The 18,885-nt window shown below is 55.1% G+C and overlaps 1 protein-coding gene across 1 annotated transcript in view; it reads right to left on the reverse strand.

The window, feature by feature from the left end:
• The window catches only part of ITGAE (integrin subunit alpha E), an 84,418-nt gene that overhangs the window by 35,346 nt on the left and 30,187 nt on the right, over positions 1-18,885 (reverse strand). Inside the window, exons 3-17 of the mRNA XM_025363008.1 lie at positions 17,079-17,170; positions 15,460-15,527; positions 14,944-15,061; positions 14,554-14,718; positions 13,742-13,857; positions 12,662-12,813; positions 10,963-11,116; positions 10,011-10,161; positions 8,866-8,933; positions 7,876-8,017; positions 6,273-6,415; positions 5,793-5,933; positions 4,282-4,506; positions 3,030-3,160; positions 573-703 (exon numbers count right to left, since the gene is read on the reverse strand). Coding sequence (XP_025218793.1) covers positions 573-703; positions 3,030-3,160; positions 4,282-4,506; positions 5,793-5,933; positions 6,273-6,415; positions 7,876-8,017; positions 8,866-8,933; positions 10,011-10,161; positions 10,963-11,116; positions 12,662-12,813; positions 13,742-13,857; positions 14,554-14,718; positions 14,944-15,061; positions 15,460-15,527; positions 17,079-17,170 — 1,997 coding nt within the window. The remainder of the gene's footprint in view (positions 1-572; positions 704-3,029; positions 3,161-4,281; positions 4,507-5,792; positions 5,934-6,272; positions 6,416-7,875; positions 8,018-8,865; positions 8,934-10,010; positions 10,162-10,962; positions 11,117-12,661; positions 12,814-13,741; positions 13,858-14,553; positions 14,719-14,943; positions 15,062-15,459; positions 15,528-17,078; positions 17,171-18,885) is intronic.

The raw sequence follows: 18,885 nt of genomic DNA on the forward strand, positions 1-18,885 counted from the left end.
GATCCGCCCGTCTCGGCCTCCCAAAGTGCTGGGATTACAGGCTTGAGCCATCGCGCCCGGCCAGACTGCCCTTTCTTTTTTCTTTTTTTTTTTTTTGAGACGGAGTCTCGCTCTGTCACCCAGGCTGGAGTGCAGTGGCCGGATCTCAGCTCACTGCAAGCTCCGCCTCCCGGGTTCACGCCATTCTCCTGCCTCAGCCTCCCGAGTAGCTGGGACTACAGGCGCCTGCCACCTTGCCCGGCTAAGTTTTTGTATTTTTAGTAGAGACGGGGTTTCACCGTGTTAGCCAGGATGGTCTCGATCTCCTGACCTCGTGATCCGCCCATCTCGGCCTCCCAAAGTGCTGGGATTACAGGCTTGAGCCACCGCGCCCGGCCCAGACTGCCCTTTCTTAAGGCAGTTTGCATTTAACAGAGCCTGGAGACAAAGGAGCTAAACTCTAATTGAGGGATTTCAAGCACCAGGACCTCAAACCAACACCCCCCCATCCCAGTACTTTTTCCCTTCCCCTTACAGAAGCCAAAAAGGAAGGAGCATGACGCCAGGCAGGAGTCAGCTGGACCACGTTTTACCTGACGCAGAGACTGTGGTCACAGAGCTGATTTTGAAACATAAACGGACATTCACGACGCCGTTGAAGCCGATGGGCAGTGCGCTGGGGGTGAAGGCCATGGAGACCTCCAGGCGAACCACAGGCCGGGAGCTAAACAAGACAGCAAAGAGGATGGGAGAAGTGACTGCCCGGCTTCTGGGTCAGGGCCTGGCTGATTGGTTCATGCATTCAGTGGGTCTCTATCAAACATGCCCACATCCAGGTGCTGCCCTGAGTCTCAGGGCACAAGGGAAAGAGATGAGTTTCTGCTTTCGTGGGAAAGCAGACAACAAGCAAATAAATGAGGGAAACAGGGAAATACTATGTATTGGCAAGGCTGTGATAAAAATTAAAATACTGTTGGCCGAGCACGGTGGCTCACGCCTGTCATCCCAGCACTTTGGGAGGCCGAGGCGGGCGGATCACCTGAGGTCAGGAGTTCGAGACCAGCCTGGCCAACATGGTGAAACCCCGTCTCTACTAAAAATTCAAAAATGAGCTGGGCGTGGTGGCGGGTGCCTGTAATCCCAGCTACTTAGGAAGCTGAGGCACGAGAATCGCTTGAACCTGGGAGGCAGAAGTTGCAGTGAGCCGAGATCATGCCACGGCACTCCAGCCTGGGCGACAGAGTGAGACTCTGTCTCAAAAAAAAAAAAAAAAAAAATACTGTAATAAGGACTGAGGGCTACTGAGACTGGTGGTCAGAGATGGCGTGGCTGATGCAGGGGCATTTCCGTTGAGATTTGTTAACAAGAAAGATCTGGGGAAGGGCACTCCAGGAAGAAAGCATAGCCAGTGCCAAGGGCCTGTGGCAGGAACACTTTTGGTTTGTTTGAGGAGCACAAAGGTCAGTGTACCAGGAGCCTAATTAGTGAGACAGAGGATGCGAGGAGGAGATGGAAATGGAGGGGCAGGGACGGCCAGGCCACAAAAAGCCCTGTAAAGCCATGGTAAGGAATTGGGATTTTTCTCTAAATAGGAGCTGTGGAGGGGTTTCAGGCATCAGAGTGAAGGAATCGGGCTCCCGCTGCGTGGAGAATGGAGTGCAGGGGCTGGAAGCAGGGAAGGCTGCCGTGGCAGTGTCCAGGAAGTGAAGACAGTGCCTGTGCTGGGAGGCGGTTTGGAGGCAGAGCCAACTAAGACGCGTTGATGTGATGGAGAGGAAGGAAAAAAGGGCATCAAGGATGACGCCTAGGTTTTCCTCCTGAATTTCTGGGTGGATGATGGTGCCATTTGCTGAGACAGAAAGCCTGAGGGCAGGACAGATTTGGGGGAACGAAGGGTGGGGGGAAACAAGAGCTTTGTTTTTAGACGTGTTCACTTCGGGATGACCATGAGCGGCAGCCCAGAGAGGTGCTGGGTAGAGAGCAAGTCTGCGGCTTGGTGGAGAGGACGGGACAGACGGGCGCTCCATGAGCTCATTTACAGCCACAGGACTTGATCATTTACCGAGGGATGGGGCACAAAAACTCTGCAATTCTTGGCCAGGTGCAGTGGCTCATGCCTGTAACTTTGGGAGGCAGAGGTGGGTGGATCATGAAGTCAGGAGTTCAAGACCATCCTGGCCAACATGGTGAAACCCTGTCTCTACTAAAAATACAAAAATTAGCCAGGCGTGGTGGCAGATGCCTGTAATCCCAGCTACTCAGGAGGCTGAGGCAGAGAATTGCTTGAACCCGGGAGGCAAAGGTTGCAGCAAGCCGAGATTGTACCACTGCACTTCAGCCTGGGCAACAGAGCAAGACTCCGTCTCAAGAAAACCAAAACAAAACAAACAAAAAAAAAACTCCACAATGCTGAATAATCATAGCCATTGCTGAGCATTGTGCTAAAGACTTTGCATAAGCCGGGCGCGGTGGCTCAAGCCTGTAATCCCAGCACTTTGGGAGGCCGAGGCGGGCGGATCACGAGGTCAGGAGATCGAGACCATCCTGGCTAACATGGTGAAACCCCGTCTCTACTAAAAATACAAAAAAAAAAACTAGCCGGGCGTGGTGGCGGGCGCCTGTAGTCCCAGCTACTCGGAGGCTGAGGCAGGAGAATGGCCTGAACCTGGGAGGCGGAGCTTGCAGTGAGCCGAGATCGCGCCACTGCACTCCAGCCTGGGTGACACAGCGCGAGACTCCGTCTCAAAAAAAAAAAAAAAAAAAAAAAAAAAAGACTTTGCATATATTCACTTGCATGATCCTCTTAGCTCTGGGATGCAGTGCTCTTATAACTCCTATGTAAGGTCTTAGAATTAAATAACCTGCCCAAGGGCACCCTGAGAGGGCTGAGAGCTGAGGTTCAAACCCAGACGGGCAGACTCCAGAGCCTGTGCCCCCAACCACAGTGCTGGCTCCCTCCCTCGGTGCCTAATGTCTGCATCGAGCTATTTAGAGCAGGACAAATGGGTGAGGCTGGGCCTGGGACCCCAGAAAGCAGGACAGAGCCCTACCGGAACACAACCGCCCGGCCCAGAGTGCCCACGGTGATGTCGGCAAGGCCGTCGCCACTGATGTCAAACCCACCAGCCACGGACATGCCAAAGTACTGGAGTCCCGGGGCTGCCGCGGAGGCTCTGATCCACTGTGGAGGCAGAAACACAAGGCGTGGGGTGAGGGAAGGGAGGGAAATGGAGCAGGGAGTTCTTTCATGTTCTATACCAATCAGCATTGCAGGCCCCATCCAGCCCCAGGGAGCCCCCAGTCTAGAGCCAGGAAAGAGGGGGCAAGCTTTCCCAGAGGAAGTGGCATTTGGGTGGAGCCTCAAAGGGCAGGTGGGACTTGACAGGGGAGAGTAAGGGAAAGAGTGAGGCATGGGGAAAGAGCAGGACCCTCTGAGAAGCAGCCAGGGCCAGGGACGGGGTGGACCGCAGGGGATTGGGGTACAAGGAGGCTTGATGTGGGGCTTGGGGGTGGGGGTGTCAACAAAGGTTCTGTTTTTTTGAAGCGACATAATCAGGATAATACTTTAGAAATGGCACTGAAGATATGGGGTGGAAGATGGAGGGGAGGAGGAAGCTGGGTGGGCTGGGAGAGGGATGGCAAGGCCTGAACTGGGACTGCAGCGGTGGGGATGGAGAGAAGGGGCTGGACTTGGGAGACAGCTAGAATCATGAGGACGTGGGGACTGACGGGCTGTGCAGGGTGTGAGCATGCTGGGGACCCTCTGAGGTTTCTGGTGTTGGGGGTGGAGGAGGATGAGGACTCAGAGGAGCATCAGGTCTGGGGGAGCAGGCTCTCAGATGGGCCACACGGGCAGGAGTGAGATGCCTGGGGCCATCCAGGTGGAGGTTCTCAGGAGGAGCTGCAGGTGGGTGAAAGTGCCCGTAACACATGCAGTGTGAGAGGCTGGCGAGGGAGCCCTGGGGAATGAGAGATAAGGCAGAGAGGTGGCTGGGTGGGAGACAGGAGCGAGGGACAGAAAGAGAGGAAGCAGGGACCCGAAGCAGCTGGGTGGAAGGAGAGGGTATAGGCCAGGGAAGGAGACAGGTACCACCACAACCTCCCCTCAACCTGAAGGGGCTGAGCTGAGGCCCTGGTCTGGAACCTCCCACCAGCCTGAGGGACTTCTTTCTTTCACTGGGCACTCCCAGCCCCCTGACACCTGCCCAGCACTTAGGACTGAAGTCGACTTGGGGCTTGGTCATCATATCTGGGAGAGGTCAGAGCCCCAGAGGAGAGGAAGGAGAGGGCCCCATGGGTCACCTGCGAGGGGCTGGCGGAGAGGCCGTCCCAGTGTCCATTGTAGATATACACACTGCCGAAGCTGGCACCATCACCTGCCCCGAAACCTTCCAGGGGGGCCCCGATGGCCACATCTGTGAGCTTATCCTGACTGATATCCCCCACAGCTGCCATGGCAAAGCCAAAGCGGGCACTGGCGAACCCGGGGTGCCCACTCAGTATGCGTGCCAAGGAGAAGGAACCATCCTGTAAAGCAAGCAAACAGCTCAGCCCCCAAGAAGGGGCGCTAGGTGCCCACTCCATTGCCACCCAGGATGCACGCTCACTGGGCTGGTGGATTCTGATTCTCTAGCAGGGAGCCTGAGCCCCAGAAAAGGCCAGGGACCTTCCTAAGATCACACAGCATGAGGGGAAAGCTGGGGTCCTCCCACCTTGAAGTTCAGGACTCAGAGCCTGCCCTCCTCTACTTCCACGGGCAGGGGTGCATTGCTGCAAATGGGAGGCCTGGGTTTCACTCGTGGCTCTGCCACATACATGCTAGGTACACTTGAGCAAGTCTCGGCATCACTGAGGCTCACTGAGCCCCAGCTTCCTCATCCGTAAGATAAGAGTGGCAGCTACCTCCCATAGTTGCTGTGAGAAACAAATGAGATCCTGGACTAAATGGGCTTTGCCACCCATGCAGCTGTAAGAAATGTTATCGGCTGGACGCAGTGACTCAGGCCTGTAATACCATCACTTTGGGAGGCCGAGGTAGGTGGATCACCTGAGGTCAGGAGTTCGAGACCAGCCTGGCTAACATGGCAAAACCCTATCTCTACTAAAAATACAAAAATTAGCTGGATGTGGTGGCAGGTGCCTGTATTCTCAGCTACTTGGGAGGCTGAGGCAGGAGAATCACTTGAACCCAGGAGGTGGAGGTTGCAGTGAACCGAGATTGTACCATTGCACTCCAGCCTGGACAACAGGGTGAGACTCAGTCTCAGAAAAAAAAAAAAAAAAATGCTGGGCGCGGTGGCTCATGCCTGTAATCCCAGAACTTTGGGAGGCCGAGGTGGGTGGATCACCTGAGGTCGAGAGTTTAAGACCAGCCTGACCAACATGGAGAAACCCCGTCTCTACTAAAAATACAAAAATTAGCCAACCAGGCGTGGTGGTGCATGCCTGTAATCCCAGCTACTCGGGAGGCTGAGGCAGGAGAATCGCTTGAACCCCAGAGGCAGAGGTTGCGGTGAGCCGAGATCACGCCATTGCACTCCAGCCTAGGCAACAAGAGCGAAACTCTGTCTCAAAAACAACAACAACAACGAAAAGAGATATTAGAGATATTATCATCAACGACTGCCCTTGGGTAAGAAAGTGGGTGCGGAGAGAGATGCCGCTGCCCTGCCCAGCCGCCATCCAGCCTGAGCACCTCCCCATCACTGCCCACTGGTGCCAGGCAGAGCCAGGGCACTCCCAGCCTCCATCACCTCTGTGCCAGGCTGAGTGCCACAGCCTTATCAAGCTCATGAAGATGGAGACTCTCCCACCTGCTCACTGAGACGGTACACGTAGACTCTGCCTTCTTCTCCATGAACATGGTAAAATGGAGCAGCCACCAGCAAGAAGTCCGTGGTTCCATCCATGTCAATGTCCACAGGGCACAGCTCAGAGCCAAAATAGGACCCCATCTACAGCCCGGGAGGAACTCAGCTCACCAGGAGCCCCACTCCTCCACCCCTCAGCAAGGCTACACCGTGCCCACGTGCTTCCTGGACCACCCGGTTTGGGTCCTTACATATCAGTTTGCTCACTGAGAGTAATAGGAGAGCGAAGGAGCAGCCCAGGCCCCACAGCGGAGGAAACTGTGTAGCAATCAGACATGCAGAGCCCTTGAGCTCCACTCAGGAGCCTGAGTTTTACCCGGCCTGGGCCCTGGCCCACTGTGCACCCTGGGACCCACCCCTTTCCCTTGGGGCCTTCAGATTCCCCATCCGTCAAAAGGGGTGGGAGCTTTCCCCAGTGGGTACCTGCTCTCCCTCTAGCACTGGCAGGAAGCTGGTCTCTGTGCCCTCCTTCTGGAGCTCAAACACGGCCCCATGATGTTTGTACCGTGGAGCCCCCGCGACGTAGGAGACGCTGCAGGTCTTGTGCAGGACGGCCACAGCATAACCTGGGGCAAGGGTGGGATGGCTGTGAACACACCGTGTGCTCCCACCTGGCCTCTCTTTTGGCCCCGGCACCTTCCCAGTCAGGCCTTCAAAGTGGCCTGGGGAGGGGGGTAAAATAGGAGAGACTGTCTTTCTCACTATATTAAAGATCTGCACCAGCGAACACTCTCCCTTTGCCAGTCACACACATCCCCATCAACAGAAGTGATGCACACACTGTCACGTATGCAGCTTTGCTCAAAACACTCGTTCGCACACATCTACTACCCACGGTCACACACACACCCTAGGAGGACTGAGAAGAGGCGTGAGAGGATTGACCACCACTATTATTATTTTTGTTTATTGATTTATTTTTGAGACAGAGTCTCGGTCTATAACCCATGCTGGAGTGCAGTGGCACAATCTTAGCTCATTGCAACCTCCACCTCCTAGGTTCAAGAGATTCTTGTGCCTCAGACTTCTGAGTACGTGGGACTACAGGCGTCCGCCACCACACCCAGCTAATTTTTGTATTTTTAGTAGAGACAGGGTTTTGCCATGTTGGCCAGGCTGGTCTCGAACTCCAGACCTCAGGTAATCCGCCCGCCTTGGCCTCCTGGGATTACAGGCGTGAGCTACTGCACCACTATTATTGATGGAGAGGCCCCGCCTTCCTGTGGGCGGCTGCTCTGCCTGGTGTACCTGATAGGCCCTGTCCCTATCCAGGAGGCGGTAATTCTCAGCCTCAGGGTCCCTAACCAGGGCCCGCCCCTCGGCCCATGTGACCGACCAGGTCTCGACCCCATTTGGAAACCTCAAGTACAGCCCAATGCGCAGCCTCGGTGTCCCCATCTGGGCCTCACCCTCACCCAGGTGATCTCCAGGCCCCGTCCTTCCCAGGTAATCTCCAGGCCCCGCCCTCTTCCAGGTAGCCCTCAGGCCCCGCCCTCGCCCAGGTAGCCTCCAGGCCCCGCCCTCACCCAGGTAGTCTCCTGGCCCCTCGCTCCTCAGGTAGCCCCCAGACCCCACCCTCGCCCAGGTAGGTCCCGCCCTCGCCCAGGTAGCCTCCAGGCCCCACCCTCACCAGGTAGCCTCGCCCCCCAGGCCCTGCCCTCTCCCAGGTAACCCCCAGGCCCCGCCCTCACCCAGGTAGTCTCCTGGCCCCTTGCTCCTCAGGTAGCCCCCAGACCCCACCCTCGCCCAGGTAGGTCCCGCCCTCGCCCAGGTAGCCTCCAGGCCCCGCCCTCACCAGGTAGCCTCGCCCCCCAGGCCCTGCCCTCTCCCAGGTAACCCCCAGGCCCCGCCCTCACCCAGGTAGTCTCCTGGCCCCTTGCTCCTCAGGTANTAGCCCCCAGGCCCCGCCCTCGCCCAGGTAGCCCCCAGGCCCCGCCCTCGCCCAGGTAGCCCCCAGGCCCCGCCCTCGCCCAGGTAGCCCCCAGGCCCCGCCCTCGCCCAGGTAGCCCCCAGGCCCCGCCCTCACCCAGGTAGCTGTACTGCGCAGCCTCCCCGTCCGCCGCCGCCGCTGTCTGGTTCAGGAAGCGGCCTCGGCGGCTGCGTGTGTTGTAGAGCAGCGCGCCTCCGGACCAGTCAAAGGCCCCGACGGCGCCGAGCAGCACCTGCCGCTGAAGGGGACGGGGATGGGGCCCAGATGAGTGGGAGGGACCCAGGGCCAGGCCACGGTGGCAGCGGGTCTCTGGGCCAGCGCGGCTAACCTGGCTGGGAGAAGGGGGGCGTTCGGTGGCCTAGTGCCCGTCTGGCCAGAGATGCAGGTGCGAAGGTGAGATGGCCAACCCTGGGCTCCTGCCTCGTGCCCTTGCACTCCCGCCTCCGGGAGAAGCAAGCAGCTTGGTTGGTAGGCTGACCCAGGCCGAATCCTGTTGACTGGTCTGTATTCAGGGGAGCAACTGGATGTTTGAGCACACAGAAAAAATCCACCTCCTGTCATCAATATGGCCACACTTCTGTCTATCTCAGTGGTCCAGATTAAGGTGAGCAGGCAGAAATATTTCCCTTTATCCTAAAATGGCTCTTTCAGGCCGGGCGCGGTGGCTCAGACCTGTAATCTCAGCACTTTGGGAGGCCGAGGCAGGTGGATCACCTGAGGTCAGGAGTTCGAGACCAGCCTGGCGAACATGGTGAAATCCCGTCTCTACCAAAAATACAAAAATTAGCTGGCCGTGGTGGCAGGTGCTTGTAATCCCAGCTACATGGGAGGCTGAGGCAGGAGAATCACTTGAACCTGGGAGGCGGAGGTTGCAGTGGGCCGAGATTACACCGCTGCACTCCAGCCTGGGCAACAGAGCAAGACTCCGTCTCAAAATAAATAAATAAGTAAAATAAAATGGCTCTTTTAGAGGAATCATCACAGGGAGAGCAGAGCCCTGAATGGGAGGCAGGAGTCCCTGAATCCTAGGTGTTCTGGGCCCCTTCCCAATGGGCGAGCCTGCCTGGGGCTGAGTCAGCCACATACCTCATCCAGGATCTGAGCACTGAAGCCGATCTGTGCCAGCTGGTAGTGAAGGGCGTCTCCAACCGCGCCTGCAAGCCAAGAAGCCCAGTGAGACTGCTGTGGGCCGAGGTGAAGGGAGAAACGGAGGCAGGGGACAGTCCAGCTTGGCCTCAGGGAACCATGCTTGGTGTAACAGGAAGGGCACCCGGTTGAAGGTAGAGACCCAGGTTCTCCTTGAGCAACTACTGTCTGGGCAGTTCGCTCTCTCTTTCTAGGCCTCAGTTTCCTCGTCTGGGAGCTCCTGGGAGAAGCGACTACGCTCCAGTCATCCTTGTTTCTCCAGCACCAGCTCAGTTCATCAGAACTTCATGGAGATTCTGGGACGCAAGGAGGTTGGAGATATTGTTGCCTTCTTTTTTTTTTTTTTTTTTTTTGAGACAGTGTCTTGCTCTGTTGCTCAGGCTGGAGTGCAGTGGCTCAGTATCAGCTCACTGCAACCTGTGCCTCCCAAGGTCAAGTGACCTGTTGCCTTAGCTTCCCAAGTAGCTGGGAATACAGGTCACGCACCACCACGCCTGGCTAATTTTTTTTTTTTTTTTTTTGAGACGGAGGCTTGCTCTGTCACCCATCCTGGAGTGCAGTGAGGCGATCTTGGCTCACTGCAACCTCCGCCTCCTAAGTTCAAGTGATTCTTCTGCCTCAGGCTCCTGAGTAGCTGGGATCACAGACGTGCACCACCACGGCCGGCTACATTGTTTTGTATTTTTAGCAGAAACAGGATTTCACCATGTTGGCCAGGCTGGTCTTGAACTCCAGACCTCAGGTGATCCACTGGCCTTGGCCTCCCAGAGTGTTGGGATTACGGGTGTAAGCCACCACACCCGGCCCCAGCTAATTTTTGTTTTAGTAGAGACAAGGTTTTACCATGTTGCCTAGGCGGGTCTCGAACTCCTGGCCTCAAGCGATCCACCCGCCTCTGTCTCCCAAAGTGTTGGGATTCCAGGCGTGAGCCACCACACCCGGCCATTGCCTTTTTAGACATGGAACAGCTGAGGCTTAGAGAGATGATGGGAGTTGCTCAAAGAAACCACATGAAGATGGGACAGAGGCAGGGCTGGAGCACAGGCTGGGGTCTCCTGTGGTGGCGTGGGTCCCGGAGCCCTCACCTTCCATGCTGATGATGTTGTACCGCAGTTTGCTCAGCAGCCCATCCAGCGCCATGTAGTTAGTCACCTTGAAAGCGTGGGTCTCATCCGGGTCTGAGGCGATCAGGTTGAGTTCCCTCTCAGTTCTAGCACTCTTAAATTCTTCTCCCACCTGCACAGGGGGCCTGGGTCAGTGAGTCAGCGCCTCGAGGATTCCCCAGGCCCAGGGAGAGAGCTGAGCCCCTCCCCCTGGCCTCTGGGGCCCTCCATTACCTGCCTCCTTTCTTCCTTTCTCCTCCTTTCCCTATTCCCTGTTCTACACACACTCTGGGCAAAATTCCAGTTTTACCAAAGTACACTAGTTCTCCTGAACACACCGAGCCCCTCCTCACCTCTGCACATGCTGTTCCCTCTGCCTGCGGGCCCCTCTCTGCCTACCCTGTGCCCTAAGCAGCTACTCCCGTTCCCTCTGCCTGCAGGGCCCCTCTCTGCCTCCCCTGTGCCCTAGGCCAGCTACTCCCGTTCCCTCTGCCTGCGGGCCCCTCTCTGCCTCTCCTGTGCCCTAAGCAGCTACTCCACTTCCCTCTGCCTGCGGGCCCCTCTCTGCCTCTCCTGTGCCCTAAGCAGCTACTCCCCTTCCCTCTGCCTGCGGGGCCCTCTCTGCCTCCCCTGTGCCCTAGGCCAGCTACTCCCGTTTGTCTGGCAGGACTCAGCTCGGCACCACGGTCCTCCAGGAACCTTCCTTGGTGCGTTTCCTGTGGGCTCTCCCGTCACTATTTGGCCAGGAAGCTGTGACCACCATGGGGAAATGGGCCCTCTCTGGGATGACAGGGCATGGGGAGAAGGGGAGTGTTTGCGAATAGAACAGGGTCTGGATAAGCTGCTTACAGAGAAGCCCCCATCGACAACCCTGACTCCTCCCCACCCCAGGCTGAGCAGGGTCAGGAGGGGCCTCCCGGCTCCTGGCTCTTACCCCAATGGCAAAGCGCTCAACACCATGCATTTTAGGGGAGTTGATGACTGTCGTAAGGTCGAGGGGGTCCTCGAATATGCCACCATCGGTGAGCACCACCATGACCTTGGATGCCTTTCTTCTGGAGCCGTGGCTTGAGGTGAAGATGTTGTCTCTGAGCAGGGGAGAGTAAAGGAAGAAGAGAGCTTTGCCAGAGGCATGACCGACTCCAGGACAGACTTCATTCTCTGACCTGTATTAGAATGGGGAGGGTTCACAATCCTCCCAAAAGACCCAAAGAAGGGGGTGATGCCCCCTTAAGTCACACAGTGAGGCTAGGCAGAGGGAGGGCTGTAACACAGGTGTTCTTGCTTCTCACCTGCTCCCAGCAGAAAGGTGCTGGCTGGCATTCTATTCCTTTTGTGTGCATACAGGAAGAGTAATGACATTAAAATGATAGATAATACTCACATGGCGTTTATCATGTGCCAGGCACTGCTGTAAACACTATATATATATATATATATATATATAAATTTTTTTTTTTTTTGAGACGGAGTCTCGCTTTTTTGCCCAGGCTGGAGTGCAGTGGTGCCATCTCGGCTCACTGCAAGCTCCGCCTCCCGGGTTCATGCCATTCTCCTGCCTCAGCCTCCTGAGTAGCTGGGACTACAGGCGCCCGCCACCATGCCCAGCTAATTTTTTTTTATTTTTAGTAGAGATGGGGTTTCACTGTGTTAGCCAGGATAGTCTTGATCTCCTGACCTCGTGATCCACCCGCCTCGGCCTCCCAAAGTGCTGAGATTACAGGCGTGAGCCACAACGCCTGGCCAACACTGTATATTTTAACCCATCCAACTGCCACAAAATCTGCCAGGTAAGTGCTATTATTTGTCTTTCTTTTTTAGAGACAGCATTTCACTCTGTCACCCAGACTGGAGTACAGTGGTGTGATCATGACTCACTGCATCCTTAGACTCCTGGGTTCAAGCAGTCCTCCTGCCTCAGCTTCCTGAGTAGCTGGAACTATAGGCACAAGCCACTGCTCCAAGCTGTGAGTACTATTATCATTCTCATTTTATTTATTTATTTTATTATTATTATTTTCTTGAGAGAGATGGAGTCTCACTCTGTTGCCCAGGCTGGAGTGCAGTGGCACCATCTCAACTCACTGCAACCTCTGCCTCCCGAGTTCAAGCGTTTCTCCTGCCTCAGCCTCCCAAGTAGCTGGGATTACAGGCACCTGCCACCACACCCTTTGTATTTTTAGTAGAGACAGAGTTTCACCATGTTGGCCAGGCTGGTCTCAAACTCCTGACCTCAGGTGATCCACCTGCCTTGGCCTCCCAAAGTGCTGGGATTACAAGTGTGAGCTACCGCGCTCAGCCTATTTTTCTCATTTTTAAAGTGAGGAAACAGAAGCCCAGGTCACAAGGTCCTTCAGTTTGCCCGAGGTCACACAGATACAAACCAGAGCTGAGATCTGAACCCAGCCAGCCCGTCCACCGAGCACTCTGCTCTCCTGCCTCTCACAAGAGGAAGTCCTTGGAAGACTTTTTGGAAGACAGTCTTGAGGTATCATCCCTCACGTTCTCTCTCAGCCAGGGAAAGGCTGGAACCCTAATTCTCTTCTGCAGTTCTGTCCAGCCACTTCCTCCAAGCATGATGCCACAGAGACTCTGGGCATGGCCAGAATAATTCCTGCAGCCCCCACACTCACAAGACATGTTGCATGGCTGAGGCAGTCTTGGTGACACTCCCCACTTGAGTGATATTCTGGACTTTGTCGAGGGAGGCCATCACATCCTGGCTGTCCCGAAGGTCAAACTCAGTCTGGATCACTCCTCCGTATTGCACCAGGGCAAAGTTGCACTGCAGGGGATGGGGAGGAGGGCAGGAGGTTAGAAGAATTGCCACCTCTGCCCCTGAAATGGCTCCCCCTGGAAGCAGCAGAAAAATCCACTCCTTCTACCTTATCCCTGGGCAGAAAGAGATGCTAAGGCAGAGCAAAATCTCTAAGCGAGTGGGGGTGGAGAAGGGTGCGATAGTAATGGCCCCCAATGAATCACAGACTTCTCCCTAGCTCCCTGTGTAGTCCCCTCCATACTGACAATGCGATTGGCCGTGTGACTGGCTTTGGCCAATGAGGCATCAGCAAATGTGATATAATTAGAGACTTGAGCTGGGCGCGGTGGCTCAAGCCTGTAATCCCAGCACTTTGGGAGGCCGAGACGGGCGGATCACGAGGTCAGGAGATCGAGACCATCCTGCCTAACCCAGTGAAACCCTGTCTCTACTAAAAAATACAAAAAACTAGCCGGGCAAAGTGGCGGGTGCCTGTAATCCCAGCTACTCGGGAGGCTGAGGCAGGAGAATGGCGTAAACCTGGGAGGCGGAGCTTGCAGTAAGCTGAGATCTGGCCACTGCACTCTAGCCTGGGGGACAGAGCGAGACTCCGTCTCAAAAAAAAAAAAAAAAATTAGAGACTTGAAAAATACTTGCATGCATTGGATCTGGCCCTCTTAGAATGTTGCTGCCATGAAAAATTTGGGCTGGCCTGCTAAAGACACATGGTCCAGACAAGTGAGTGAGGTCATCTTAGGCCATCCAGCCCCAGTCAAGCAACCAGATGCCTGCAGCTCCAGGGTAACTCCAGGCAAGATGGACAGAAGAACCATCCAGCTGAACCCAGCCCAAGTATCTGACCCACAGAATTGTGAGCAAATGTGGTGATTGTTGTTCTGAGGTAGGGTGATTCTCAGCAATAGATAAGTGATAACCAGCTCTTAGGAAAGCCCACCTCAAAACACTTTTCATAGAAGTTCCTCATCATGTTGGAGATGAAGTCTTTGGCTCTCTGAAAGTCTGGGGGATCAATGCTTCCTGAGCCGTCCAGGATGATGGCAATCTCGGTGCCTGGCCAAGACAAACAGGTCAGGAGTGGGCATGGGATGTGAGGGCAGCATGTGTATGGTACATGCCCCTGTTGTAGGCCTGAGGGCTCAATTCAGGGAAGAAGTTGGAGAACCTCCCAAGTGGGAAGCTTTTTTTTTCTTTTTTTAATGGAGCTTTACTCTGTTGCCCAGGCTAGAGGGTAGTGGTGGGATCTCGGCTCACTGCAACCTCCGCCTCCCGGGTTCAAGCAATTCTCCGCCTCAGCCTCCTAAGTAGCTGGGACTACAGGTGCACACCACCATGCCTGGCTGATTTTTGAATTTTTTAGTAAAGTCGGGGTTTCACCATGTTGGCCAGACTGGTCTCGAACTCCTGTTCTCAAGTGATCCACCCACCTCGGCCTCCCAAAGTGCTGGGATTACAGGTGTGAGCCACCATGCCTGGCCCCAAGAGAGAAGCTTTTGTCTCCCCCTTCAAAAAGAGAGCTAGAACCTGGTCAGGCTTTGCTTGCTGTGTGAGCCATTCCCATCACTACCACTCTCTGAGCCTCAGTTTCCCCATTTATAAGATAGAGTGGGTGGAGCTGGTACTGGTCAGGCCTGTAAAGTCCAGCCACTGCTCCCCATCTCAGACTGAGGCACCCCTCACCCTTGGAGGCTGCCAGCCTAGGGGTTGGCTCTGATAGACTCAGAGCAACCCAGATCTGCCTCTTCTCACCAGCTTCCTCCTCCTCGTCTTCCTCCTCCTCCTCATCTTCCTCCTCCTCCTCCTTCTCCAGAGCCCGGCGCCGCCTGGCTGTGTTCGCATCCTCTCCCCGGCTGCCTTCTTTGTTGCTAGAGCAGTCTCCAGTGTCCACACGTGCATCTGGATCCAGGAGATTTTCTTTAAAAACATACGTGGAAGAGCTGAGAATCAGAAAGGCTCTGTCCTCACCTGAGCACGCTCACATGTGGTTCTGCGCTGACTCCTTTTATGCGATGCCTCAACCCTGCCTTGCTCCACCGTGGGCCTGTGTCCCGCTGCATTTGCCGTGAGCTGGTGCCTTTTCTTGGAGACCAAGGAGACCTCTTTAGAGCTATCCAAGGCCAGTGAATGTCCAGTCCTTACCAAGGTCGAAGAAGTTGGCCTGAGCCTGGGGACGGAGGTCAGGGCCCAGGAGGCCACAGGTGCCTGTGAGTTCTGAGCTGAGGCTATGAGGCCGCCGGGCCAGCACTTGAATGCATATCTGGGGGAGGGAAGAGAGGGTAGGGAAACACCAGATCACCCCCGCGTTCCCGAGCTACAGCCACATTCTCACCCCCATTCTAGAACTCAGTGGATCAACCAGGCAGGGGGCACAGGAGTGGCTGGCCCACCCCTCACCAGGTGTAGGGGTCTGTGCTGGGGTCAAGGCTGAGGCCGACACCTGCATGAGTGTGCTGGGTCACAGGGAACACCTAGGTCAGTCCTGGTATCAGAATAGGTGGTCGGAGCTACAGTCAGCCCTGGGGCTGGCACCAGGGAGATGCTGGACTACTCAGCCTCGGAAATAGCATGCCAGTCGGAACCGCTCTCAACACCAGGGTCAACCACGAGGGTTAGCACCAGCCTCCCTAAGGCCCTCCCTCTTGCCCATGCACTCACCAAAACGCCGTGGTGGCTCCGGACAACGGTCACTCCCCGGTGCCTCCCCTTGGGGATGGGGACATGCTCTGAAAAAGTTAAACCCAGTAAGGAGGAGGGAGGGAGGCAGAGACCCAAAGCCAAGGTCAGAGGGCACAGAGCCACCTTGGTCAGGCCCCTATGAGGAACTGTTGGCCACTCAGAGAAGCCAGAACGGGGGACTTCAAGGTCAGGACTGGACATGTTCAGGGCTGAGTGCCCATCCCTGGGGCTCATCTGCTGGCCCATTTAACACATGTCCATTGACGTCTGCTCTGTGCCCAGCCTTGTGAGTGTGGTGATGGGCGTCCAGCAATAGCTGATACCTGCTGCTTTTCCTCAGTGAGCTTGGTCGAACAGGTGGGTGGAGAAGCACTGCCTGGTGGGTGTGAAAGTGCCAAGGAATGTGCAAGAAACCGCGGGACTGGCTGTGTGGACCGAGGAACCGCCAGCCTCACAGACCCATCCTGGGGAATTTTACTGCCCCACAGCCTCAGGGGCAGAAATGGTAGCTCCTTCCTCTTCCTCCCCACTGTCAGCCTCAGGACACTGTTTTATTTTTGAGTCACGGAATCACTCAGTGAACCCTGCTGGACTGAGATTGAGTCTGTTCAACTCAGTGCCTCTCAGACAAGGATTTTTTTTAAAAAAAAAAAAAACAGAATCTTGCTCTGTTGCCCAGACTGGAATCCAGTGGTGCAATCTCAGCTCACTGTAACCTCCACCTCCTGGGTTCAAGCGATTCTTCTGCCTCAGCCTCCCAAATAGCTGGGATTATAGGTGCACACCACCACACTAATTTTTGTATTTGTAGTAGAGATAGGGTTTTGCCATATTGGCCAGGCTGGTCTTGAGCTCCTGACCTCAAGTGATCCGCCGCCTCAGCCTCCCAAAGTGCTGGGATTATAGACGTAAGCCACGGCACCCCGCCTCAGACAAGGATTCTATATATATATATATATAGCCAAGAGGTTGTCAGTAAATCTATGACTTGAGTTTGATTGGGTAGGATGGATAGAGTTTAGTTAATGAATGAATCAGGTTCATTCATTCATTCATTCATTCATTCAAATGGCATTTATTGAGTACCTAATACATGCCAGGCCGCATGCTAGTTACTAGGATGGCCACAGTTAGACTGAATAGGTAGGGGGTGAATTCCACTGAGGTGTGATGAGTTAGTTGCCTCAGGAAGGGTTAGAGTTTCGAATCAGCCACCACTAAAAGTGTGACCTTTGTCATACTGGTAACCAAAAGATTTACATTATCTGAACTGTCGCTTCCTCTCTTGTAAATGGTGTGGTTGTGAGGATGAAAACTAAATGACTCAGAGGACTGCCAGGCACACGGTGGACACACAATACATTGTAGGGATCGTTTCTGTTGCTAGGATTGCATCAGGAAAGGTGGCCGGGGGTTAGGATTGGGTTGGGGTGGGACTGGACATGGGGATGGAATCTTGCTGTGGGTGATGCTAGAGTCTAGGGGTGAATGGGCTGGATTAGGCAGGGCTGGGGTTGGAATGGTTTGAGTTTAGATGAGGGGGATTTTGCAAGAAAGGGGGTCCTGGGGAGCATTCCCTGGAGCTGGGGCTGACTTACCTACAGAATGGCAAAGGATTTCATCCTGCACAAGGGAGCATCGATGGAGGGGCACTGGTGTCCTCTCAGTTCTGGGGCTGGTGACCAGGAGCCTGAGTGGGAGGGGAGATGGCAAAGCTGAGCTGGCTGATGTTCCTCGTCTTCTCCCTGCCTGCCCAGCACACTTCCCATTCCAGTTGCCTGGGCTCACAGGCTCCCTGTGTGGCCTGCAGATTCCTAGCCCAGACTCTGAATTACGGGGAAAACATTTGCCCAGTCTCTACTTCTACACAGCGCCAGGCAGGAAATGGTTAAATGCAACTGCTCTCTGCCTGCTGCCCACCCTGACAGAGAAGGGGTGATGCTGATGGTTAACAAAAACTCTGCTCGCTCGTGGGGGTAGGGATGGGGAGGCCAGAAAACCGCCAGCGTTGGGGTTGGTTCTGCTGGGGGGCAGTGCTGGCTTCCTGGTGGGCCACCCCGGGGGCTTTCCCTGCCTAGCCTTAGTTCCTGAGACAGCACATTGGTGCCCCTATCCTGTGGGTTAGTCAGAACTGGAGGTTTGGAGGCTGGGCGCAGCGGCTCACACCTGTAATCCCAGCACTTTGGGAGGCTGAGGCAGGTGGATCACCTGAGGTCAGGAGTTTGAGACCAACCTGATCAATACAGTGAAACCCCATTTCTACTAAAAATACAAATATTAGCCGGGCGAGGTGGCGGGTGCCTGTAGTTCCAGCTACTCAGGAGGCTGAGTCAGGAGAATGGCGTGAACCGGGGAGGCGGAGCTTGCAGTGAGCCGAGATCACGCCACTGCACTTCAGCCTGGGCGACAGAGCGAGACTCTGTCTCAAAAAAAAAAAAAAAAAAAAAAGTCATGATGTGGCTACAGTGGGTTGGGACAGATTAAAGAGCACAGGATGGGGGTAGAAATGAGACACCGTCTCCACTTCCTCAGCTCCTGTCACTCTACATTTTAATACATTATGAAATATATTCACGTATCGGTGTGGCTTACAGAATAGTAACAAAGTCTGCACCTGTGCATGCATCTGCCCACCCCCAGCTGAACCCACCCCAGGGGGACTTCCCACCCTGAGTCGTCTCCTGTGAAGGTCACCAGGGGTCCCTACAATGCCACATCCAACGGACCCCTCTTTGTCCTCGTCTTCCTCAACCTCTCAGAAGCCCGGGACATAAGTAACCATCTCTTTTTTTTTTTTTTTTTTTTTTTTTTTTGAGACGGAGTCTCGCTCTGTCTCCCAGGCTGGGGTGCAGTGGCGCGATCTCGGCTCACTGCAAGCTCCGCCTCCGGGGTTCACGCCATTCTCCTGCCTCAGCCTCCCGAGTAGCTGGGACTACAGGCGCCCGCCACCGCGCCTGGCTAATTTTTTGTATTTTTAGTAGAGACGGGGTTTCACCGTGTTAGCCAGGATGGTCTCGATCTCCTGACCTTGTGATCCACCCGTCTCGGTCTCCCAAAGTGCTGGGATTACAGGTGTGAGCCACCGCGCCTGGGGTAATCATCTCTTTGAAACACTTTCTTCTAGATTTTTCTGTGGACTCTCTCCTCATTCCTCAAGTCTTCACTGGTGACTTTGGGGTCTGGCCTCTATCTGCCACCAGGATCCGGGGGCTGGGTCACTGTTGTCCTTGCCGGCACACTCTCCCTAGTGATCCCTTCCAAGCCCGTGACTTCAATACACCTATAAAGGCTGAAATTCCCACCTCTCCATCTGCTATTGGAGGCAGAATAATGGCCCCCCCAAAGACGGCCACGTCCTAGTCCCCAGAACCTGTGAATATGTTGACTTTTATGGCCAAAAGGACT

This window comes from Theropithecus gelada, chromosome 16 (assembly GCF_003255815.1).
Source record: "Theropithecus gelada isolate Dixy chromosome 16, Tgel_1.0, whole genome shotgun sequence".
Classification (NCBI taxonomy): Eukaryota; Metazoa; Chordata; class Mammalia; order Primates; family Cercopithecidae; genus Theropithecus; species Theropithecus gelada.